The sequence below is a fragment of the Pinus tabuliformis genome, chromosome 4_1 (genome assembly GCF_031772625.1).
Source record: "Pinus tabuliformis cultivar Carrire ecotype Pingquan chromosome 4_1, CPIR1, whole genome shotgun sequence".
Lineage (NCBI taxonomy): Eukaryota > Viridiplantae > Streptophyta > Pinopsida > Pinales > Pinaceae > Pinus > Pinus tabuliformis.
In genome coordinates, this window is record NC_142303.1 from 622,142,470 (window position 1) to 622,152,314 (window position 9,845).

The 9,845-nt window shown below is 37.0% G+C and overlaps 1 protein-coding gene across 1 annotated transcript in view; it reads left to right on the forward strand.

Moving 5' to 3' along the window:
- The window catches only part of LOC149177557 (uncharacterized), a 367,210-nt gene extending 360,559 nt beyond the window's left edge, over positions 1-6,651 (forward strand). Inside the window, exon 13 of the mRNA XM_089420162.1 lies at positions 6,204-6,651. Within this exon, the coding sequence (XP_089276288.1) occupies positions 6,204-6,344 (141 nt within the window). The 3' untranslated portion in view covers positions 6,345-6,651. The remainder of the gene's footprint in view (positions 1-6,203) is intronic.
- The last annotated feature ends 3,194 nt before the right edge of the window (positions 6,652-9,845 follow it).

A 9,845-nucleotide genomic window follows, 5' to 3' on the forward strand; every position in this document is an offset into this window, starting at 1 on the left:
AAATAATATCATATCTTGAAAAATATATTACAGCAAGATAGCTTTTTCCTTCAATGAATTAAGAGAGAATTCATAATGGAAGGAATTAGCTTTTTCCTTCTCTTACACTCATACTTCTAATCCTTATCTAGTTCTCCACGTACTAATTTATAAAAATCATTCTAAAATCTAAAATAGGATCAAGATCCTAATATGTGGATAAGACCCATTATTTTAGTAACTAATTTGATAAAATAAAAACTACAACTACTTTTTATTTGCTAGCCTAATCTATAATATTCGATGACAATGTTTCTAGAGTCCGACTAATTATTACAAAATTAAAATCATTGCATGAGGAATCCAACTTTCTCAAAACAATAATAATGTTTATAAAAGTTTGCCAATGCTCCTGCATCACTTGGGGAAGACTTCTTCATGCAAAACTTTGCTTGTTTGACCTTCTTTACTCCAAAATTGAGGATTCAACCTCTTTTCTTGCAAACGGCTAGCTGGTTGAGGTGAAACTTGCTTGAGAATAGGCTTAAAATTGACTTTTTGACCTTGAAATGTCCTTGGGAGCCTCACATCATCCACATGTTTCCATAACTTTACTTGATGTGGGCTATTCTTTCCTTCAAGAGAACTTGTAGCATAAAAACTATGGCTGAACAAGAAACACTGATAGCTTGAAAACTTGAATGTAAAAATACACGAGGTATTTAATAATAATAATTTATTAATATATAAAATTGTATAAGATGATTTGAATGTTACAATGAGGCCCTGCTTTTATACCTCAGCAGGTGACCTTTCATGAATGGCCCTTTCACCTAACTTAATGACTATTTAACCTAATAAATATTTAATTATTTAATATTTATATTTATTTTATTTATTTAATTGTTATGAATTATATTCATAACATAGCCCCTTCCTTCAGAAGCTTTGTCCTCAAAGCTATATTGCTGGCAATTGTCTTTGCGGTTGTCGTCTCGACATATGTAAGGTGGAAGGTCTCTGTGAGTGGTGGCTTAGTGTCTATAATTCTCTAATAACTCTATTTTCAGTCCAAGGTTGTCTTCTTTTGTTCCCTTCTCTCTTTATATATATATATATATATATATAATTTAATTTTTGATATATTATTATGTACTATATATAATATATAGTTATTATATACCGAAATCAACCCGAAGGTTACAACGTTTGACGGTAGCCCCCCAAAAAATTGGCGGAGTATTGAACTGTCATTAGTCGAACTAGCAGTGAGTGGAATCGTCCACGAGTGTCTTGTTTCCAAATATCTTTGGCCGTCCATTTGTGTTGCGGTTGGTCAAACGCCGAATGGGCACTCATTCTGAAACTCAATGGTCACGCATCTTGCTCCTTGTACAACGCAACAGGAAAACACCGCCATGAATGCCAACGAAACTCCCTTTGCTCTGGCCATTGCAAACGATGTGACTCGAACATTTCCCCGGCAAAAGCCATATAATGCGTCCAGAACAACAACCAATTTGAATAGTTCTAGTTTGACTAATCGTGCAGATATGCCAGAGTTTGCAAAAACCCACTGATTCGAATGCCTGATCTCCTCCTTCACTTCCGGAGGGAGGTCATTTTTAATGTGGAGATTCTCACGGATTTTTTCAAGGGTTTCTAGAGTGGCCAACAGTTTTGAGTAGCAATCTGCCATATATTCCTCTACAGGCCATAGATAAGAGACCAGTGTGTCTATAATTCCTCCCAATTTTTCCGCCATTACAAAAATATCAGGGTTGTCTATGACCAGTGCGTGCATGAGGTTTATCAGTCCTGTCTAGAATTCTTCTTTCTCGGACTCAGAGCCCGCGCATGTTCTTGCTATTGGACCGAGGAAGGAATAGTCAGAATGAATATCTGCGGGGATGATAAGTGATTCGGTTTCGGTTTCGGTTTCGATTTCCATCCCACTATTTGTGTCTTCTTCGCTGTCTGTTTGATACTTCAAAGCACAAGTCAGATGAAGTTTGAAATTGAAATTTGCTCTACATTGAATGCTATCGCCATGCAAATCCATCTTGATAGCAATGCTCACAGCTAAATTTACGAATCTGTGTCAATAAAAAGGGACCCCCCTCGCTACACACGCGGGAATATATCTCCTTGGGTGATGTGTGAGCTAGCTCTTCCACCGCCCTTTCAATATGAGCATCCCTGAAGGGAAAAGCCATGGCTCCATAACTAAGTAGAGGATCTAGGGCTTCATCTCTCATAGTTTTTCCATCTGGACCAATCACAATCAAGGAAATGTCTCTACGACCGAAAATCTGTTCAAGATGCCGACTGGTTTTATCACCAAATGGAAGAGCCAACCATGGCATGCTCTTGTAGTGGTCTTCAAAAGTCTCTTGATCTTTGTCACCGAAGATGAAAACAATCTCAAAAGCTTCTCCTCTTTTCTTGATTTCCTTGTATACCTTTACAATCTCTGCAGTCATACAACCTGGGTAGGAGGAGCCCGAAAGGGTATCGAAATACAAACCAACTGTTTTGCCCACAAGCTCAGCTACGGGGACCTGGGCACCTCCATGCTTGATCACAAAGTCACGCTCATTAGAAACCAAGAGTGACTCAAGTGTCTGTGATTCTCTCTGGCTTTCTCCTTCGCTTCCGCCACTTCAATCTCATCCAGCCGCTCTTTTGTAAACGGGTAATACTTGGTTCCATGTTCTGCTATGTAAAAATATGCACTTTCCGGCGCTAATTTCCCATCTGGATGTACAATGACCACGTTTGGGGTAAACGGGGTAAACGGAAGTTGGAAGTAGCGAAACAATTTCTTTATAGTCTTGTCTCCAAATGGCAAAGCCAACCATGGCATCCTCTCATAATGCTTTTGAAAGTCTCTTTCACCTTCATTCCTATCAAAAACATGGGTTGTACATATCTCATAATTTTTTTCCTGATCAATCTCGACCTCTGGAGCAATAAGAATTGAATTGTCTTCACCCACCATGCCTATTTTATCGAAGGAATTTACATTCTCCACATCTTTAAAAGCCTGCTTTTGCTCTAGAGACACAAATGATAGTTTTTTATTGACAAAATCTCTTTGTTTGTCAATATAATCCTCATCTTGATTTATATCAGCTTCACCTTGTTCTGTTTCTTCACTGTCCTTATTATCGATTTCCTTTCGACATGCTTTAATTTCTACACATGATTTTTGTAATCACTGAAATGCTTCTTGAATACTAATTTGTTCAACGTAATCAGGATGTCAACGTAATGGCACGTTGTGTGGCGAACAACGTTCAAAGACCCGCATGATTATATCGTGTGCCATGGCTCTGATACCAATGTAGCATAAAAACTATGGCTGAACAAGAAAAACTGATAGCTTGAAAAATTGAATGTAAAAATACACAAGGTATTTAATAACAATAATTTATTAATATATAAAATTGTATAAGATGATTTAAGATGATTTGAATGTTACAATAAGACCCTTCTTTTATACCTCAGCAGGTGACCTTTCGTGAATGGGCATGTCTTTTAGACATGCCTTTTCACCTAACTTAATGACTATTTAACCTGATTAATATTTAATTATTTAATATTTATATTTATTTTATATTTAATTGTTATGAATTATATTCATAACAAAACTCAACCTCATTTCTTTGCCTTGAGTCATTCCAATGGTTGCCTTAATTGCTTGATATGCTTGATTTTTTACCTTGTATTGACCTTGATTAGGTTGTTTTAGCCCTTGGGGGTTTGCTTGTTCACTAATTACTTCAAAGTCTACCTTGGAAGGACCCTTGCTACTTTGTTTGATGAATTCGGCTTGCCCATCTTACTTCAAATGCTAATGGCTAACTTGATTGAGAGGACATTGGTCCCTTCTTGGAGTAGATTGCACTTTATGCTTGATAATTAGCCCTTGGGGCCTCCAAATTTGCACACTAAGCTCTAATGTTCCAATATTAGCCTCATGTTCTTCATTTAATCCATCAAAATGACCCGAAAGAGAATGATGTCATGCCACAGGTGTGGTACAAGTGCTTGGATTTGGGCTAATTTGGTGTGAGTGGTGAGTTGATTTGACTTGTACAAGTTGCCTTCTTGCCTCATCTTCATTGTAGCTTCAAATTTTGTTGCTTGCAATGCCACATGGAAAGCCCACTTGCCCCAAAACTTCGGTCCATTGCAGCAACTTGAGTTATGTGAGAATGTTCTGACTGCTTTGAATGACAAGTGCTTCATCTAGGCATAGAGAATCAGATGGACACATTCTATGCCTCAAAACCTTTAGCGTGATGCCTTGGAAGATGCAAATGCATTGAAAAATGTTAAACTATCAGGATGTAAAGCCAAGGCCAAAGGGGAGTGCAAAATATCTAAGACACATGGAACATATGGGGTAGGGGGTGCACTAGGATCAAAAGGGATAATGTTAGGGAAAGGTACATATGGTGATCACCCTTACAAGGCTTTATTGATGCAAGTTCTCCCTTAAACCATGATTCCTAGCAATGCTTACTCCATGATACATGCGCACTATCCTAGGATATAAGAATATCCATAAAGGGAGGGAATTATTGCCCACCAAGGGGAAGTCAGCAATGCCATAGAGGTAGACATATCATGAAACAAACAATGCCAAGAATAGCTATGGATATACACACTAACAGGGATGTAAGAGTCACTTTCACAAGATAACACACACCCACATGCCTTTATAGGGCTATAAGGAACATCCTCTGGGCTTATATGATGTGGCCAAAAAGTTCTGGAGAACTCCTGTTGAAAGAGGGATAATAGTGGCTTCTTATGCAAGGTTTTAATGTTAATTTGGCAGCTCAGTGACAAATTCCAACCATGGGACTAGATTCCTCTTTTCGAGAGAACCAATTTTGACGATCGAAGTGCTCAATTTGGACAAGGGAAAAGTGTGCTTTTGAATTGAAGCCCACAATGTCACATTTGATCAGGTCAACCCTAACAAGAAAATGGACACCCTTGGAAGCCTATAAATACAAGTGACTTGAAGCTCATTTGGACATCACCAAGCATCTTCTTCTTCTCTTCTTCATTAATTGGTTCAGACAAGTCTGAGGCTAGGTCGAGAAATTTGGTTCGTACAGGTCTGAGATTATAGGGTCCGAAGCTCGCACGTGTTTTAGGGTTTTTGGTTTCCGACCGTAAGCTTGACACAAGCAGATTTCAGCAATAACCATAGGCTTGCAAGCTCAACAATGCGGTTGGAAGCTCTCAACCACACACATATCTCTTCCTTTGTGTGTTTGGGATCTAGGGCCAAAATTTGACATTTGATTGCAGTTGACAACAAACTGGAAAAGTTGTCTCTTATCTATATTGATGTTAGGAACATGTTTTGAATGTTGTTGGGTTAATTTTGCTGGATGATTTTGTATTGGGTTCATTGTACTATCTATTGAACATTTTATGACAATCTGATAGAAGAAGAATTACAAAGGGTTTTCCCCATAGTGGGTTTTTCCCTGGGATCTAGGGCCAAAATTTGACATTTGATTGCAGTTGACGACAAACTAGAAAAGTTGTCTCTGATCTATATTGATGCTGGGAAGATGTTTTTGAATGTTGTTGGGTTAATTTTGCTGGATGATTTTGTATTGGGCTCAGTGTACTATCTATTGAACATTTTATGACAATATGATAGAAGAAGAATTACAAAGGTTTTTCCCCATAGTGGGTTTTTTCCTGGTCATTGACTGAAAATCTGGTGTCTCTTATTGATGTATTGATTGTCTCCTTTGGCATTGCATTTACTGTTCTATTTTCAATTACTATTGATGATTGGAAATATTAATTATTGATGAAAGATTGTTAATTGAAGAATTGAATTGGGCTAAAATAATTGAAACAACATAGAGCAGTCTGAAATTTAACATGTTATACCTTCAGCTTATGAAAAATAAAAAATTCAAGGAAAACTTTGGGTGCATGTTTACAACTTTTACAAACCAAGGAATATTCTTCAAGGATCTACAAAAAGTTGGGGACATGGCTGGAAACTGTATTAAATTTATGAAAATATTCAAAATCCCCAGCAAAATAGTTGAGAAAAATAAGAATCAATGGAAAAACCTGGGAGTCCTCATCAAAAACCTATTTGAATTGTAAATTTGTGTCATTTATGTATGTATTGTTCACCCAGAGAAGCTTATGTTGGGGCTTGTTATGTTGTGCAGGTGACTGTTGTAGAGGCATTGTTTGAAGCAGTTGTCCATTCTAAAAGATGGGGTAAGCTGGCATATGTATTGTTTGTGATATTCTTCTGGTGCCTCGTTGCAGGTTTACTGCACAAGAAAGGAATCTATATGAAGTTATAACATATAATAACTCACCAATTAGAGTGTATATGTGACTCAATATTGTAAAGATGACAATGTCAGAATCGTTATGAGTCTTTTTAGGATATTGGAGTGTAGACAACTCCATTCAAAATGAATTAGGAGTTGAAAAAGTGGTAACTTGCTCCTTTTAAATTGTATACAATTGGATAAGTGTAGTTTAGTCTAGTCCCATCCCATATGGACCTTAATAGAGTTCTTCATGAGTGTATTACCTTTAAGAAACTTATGATGCTACTTTCTGTAGGCATCATTTAAGTGTGAAGTTTATGTGGTTTAACATGCATTAATTTCCTTTATCATGTTGGGTACCTACAAAATGATTTTTGCAGTTCAGTCAATGCAAAATATCAGGAAGCGAGTAGAATGATGGATTGTAGCTTGTGACTGGAAGATGATGATTTATGTCTAGCTATGTATATCTGAAATCTCAAAGCAACAGTCCTTGATTTTGAAGTGGTGGTAAGATAAATTGAGAACATTGAGTATGTAGAGAAAAATATAAAATTAAAAAGTTTTAGCAACCATCAATCAGTCTTAATTATCTTTGAGCCTGAATCTTGTCTCTGTAATTGACAAAAGTCTCCAATTGTCTAACAACTTCAATGATTTGTTCATTACGTGGCTCTTGGAGTGCCTTTCAACTATGCTTGGGTTCCTTTTAAAGCCATGTCTCTCCAAGAAGATTTCAATTCACCTCATTTATGGGTTGGATGTTTCCACTAATCGGGCTCTTATAGGTTGTTGTCCCCACCTGTTATTGGATCCTTCTTCCATCTGCAAGTGCCACCAGAATACACAACAGAGGAAATTAAATGAATAGGAGATTGCAAAGTGGATTGTCCTCCTTGAATATGAAGGGGAGATGTCACTAATTTGCCTTGAAGATGAGAAAGGATTCCACATAGACTGTACCATTTACTTGTGCAGGAGTGTCCCCTCAAGATCTTTTCCACGGGAGAAAATGAGTTGGAGGAGGCTTTGAATTTATAATGTGGGAATGATGAGTTAATGTGAGGCCTCCACCTTGGGTCCTAGTAGTGAGATGCTGGGACTGGCCTAGATATTTAAAATGGTAGCCTTGTGCACCCGTGTTTCATGAATGTAATTCACTATATCACCCTGAGTGTGCTAATCTGTTGTTTGAGTTTTATTGTATCATACTTGCACATGTTGACATGCAAAAATGTTTATTGTAAAAGAATGAAAATTTGATAGTCATGCACTAGGGTGTGGGCCAACTTGTGGACCCCAAGTAGCATAGCTTGTGGATTTAGTAACTTATATATGCCCAATTTAGAGGAGATCTCTTTGTACCTAACTCAATCGAAAGTTCTTTATCAAGTATTTGACAACCAATAAATATCTATGTTCATTGTGTGATTTCTCTCTCTATTCATGTTCAACACACTAGCTAGAATAACTGATGTCTGGGTAAATGTTACATTCTCTATTCTAGTGCATACCCCTATCAGCTTCTTGTGATAAGGAAAAACAAAATGTTGCTATCTACCTGTGTACCATAGCCAGCAAGGGTTTGTTATTGTAAGAAGGCATGCAGGTTGAGTCTTTTATGTTGCCACTATGTACCACCATAATACAATTAGCATTGGTTTTGTCGCAAAAGGCACATTGTTTCCAGCAGTGTATGGATCTGCATGTTGCTTGCTGTGGTAAATTAGTAACTCACTATCTTCATACCTCACTTTCTTCTCCTTCTCCCGAATCACAGCCAGAGCATTTCTTGCATTGCAATTAATAAAGGGAACTTGTTGAACAATTGCTTTTGCAGTTATGGCTACCTTACTCGGAACATTATGGCACTCTTTGATGCTTCATGGGAAATCTATGCACTTGCATCTCATAGATGAGCTACTTGTAGAAGATGATTTGGGAGTAGTTGTTGAGAAGTTGATTGTTGCCACTATTTTCCACATATAAGAAAGGAACTAATTTGGTACCCTCTCAACTATCTGTTCAACCTCTTGCTACTAGTATCATGACAAGCATTCTTAGTCATGGCGCAATGCATTGTTGATGTGAATCACATTCTCTTGTTTAGGCCGCTTTGTATCATGGCCTAATCAATTAACACTTGGATGTGGTTTTAATTCAAAATTTATTTAACGTATTTCCCTCAATGTAGGAGATAGGTCATTTCCAAATCCACTACTTCACGAATGTGTTCTACAATAGTGGGAAATATTGCTACTACACCCCACCACATTTAGGGAGTAAGAGGTGAATTTCTGAAAGAGTTTCCAATGGATCAACATGGTCAAAAGTTACTAAACACCTTTCCTCCCACTCTTTGTGATGTTGTATGAAGTATAAACCCCCATTAACTACTTCTCAGCATACCTAAGTATATTTTCATAGTATTACAAGGGAAGTCACATCATTTTTGTTGAATTTTAGTAGATGTGGTAGGTATTCATTTATTGCATAATCCCACAAAATTAAAAGAGAATGAAAATTATAAATTTGATTTTTAAGTCTGCTCCAAAGAAAGGAGGGAAAAAGTCAAATTTTGAATTTCAAATTTTGCCTCGAAAAAGTAAAGTTGGTCCTCCAAGAAGTACGTCATCTTAGTGAAAAGATGCATATTCAACTCCAACAATTTAATATTTCCATTCGTTGTTGTCAAATTTTAGGGCTAGTTTGTTCTTTGTTGTAGATAATTGCATTTTTAAACATTTTCACATTCACCCCATAACCTCATATCATCATTAGCAATTATGTAAAGAGAAAAATAATATCAACAATGTAGCAGAATAGTGAGAAACAATAGAAGAAAAGTATACACAATAGAGACACCAGGATTTTGGTTGGAGACCAAGGAAAAACCCCACAAGGGGGAAAACCCATAAATCAATTTTTGTTCTTCTATTAGATATTCATCGATGTTCAGCTGAGATACAAAGTACAATAAGAATGAGACATATGTCTTTCATCATTAATCACAATAGGCCTCATAGGGCCAACCTTGGATCATACTAGATCCTCATAAGATAGCAGAAAGTATTCACAAGCCCTCCTATCATTATCGTAAGAATTTCTATCAACTCTGTCATAAGTATCATAGCCATAGAGGCATTGTCACGATTGTGACACATCACTGTAACAAGTAATTTTACCATATACCACTATAATAAGTATCTTTGTCATGACATATGTCATGTCCCCATTTTTATTTTCCTCTATAGTACAACCAAGGTGGATTTCTAGGGCACAGGATGACCATCTCACGAGATTAAGATTATGTCATCAGGGGTTCTGTGGGAATTCTGAGGAGTTTTTATGGGATCTAATGGCATTCACCTTGCATATTCATCATCATGAGTAGTTCTGCACTTGTTTCTGGTTCGTGGCTTTATGATAATTCCTGTAAAATGGGGTTATTATTGGGCATAACATAATTAATTACGCGTAAGGTGGAATTTTGAGAGGAATATTTGATGGAACACCTTAGTGTAATAG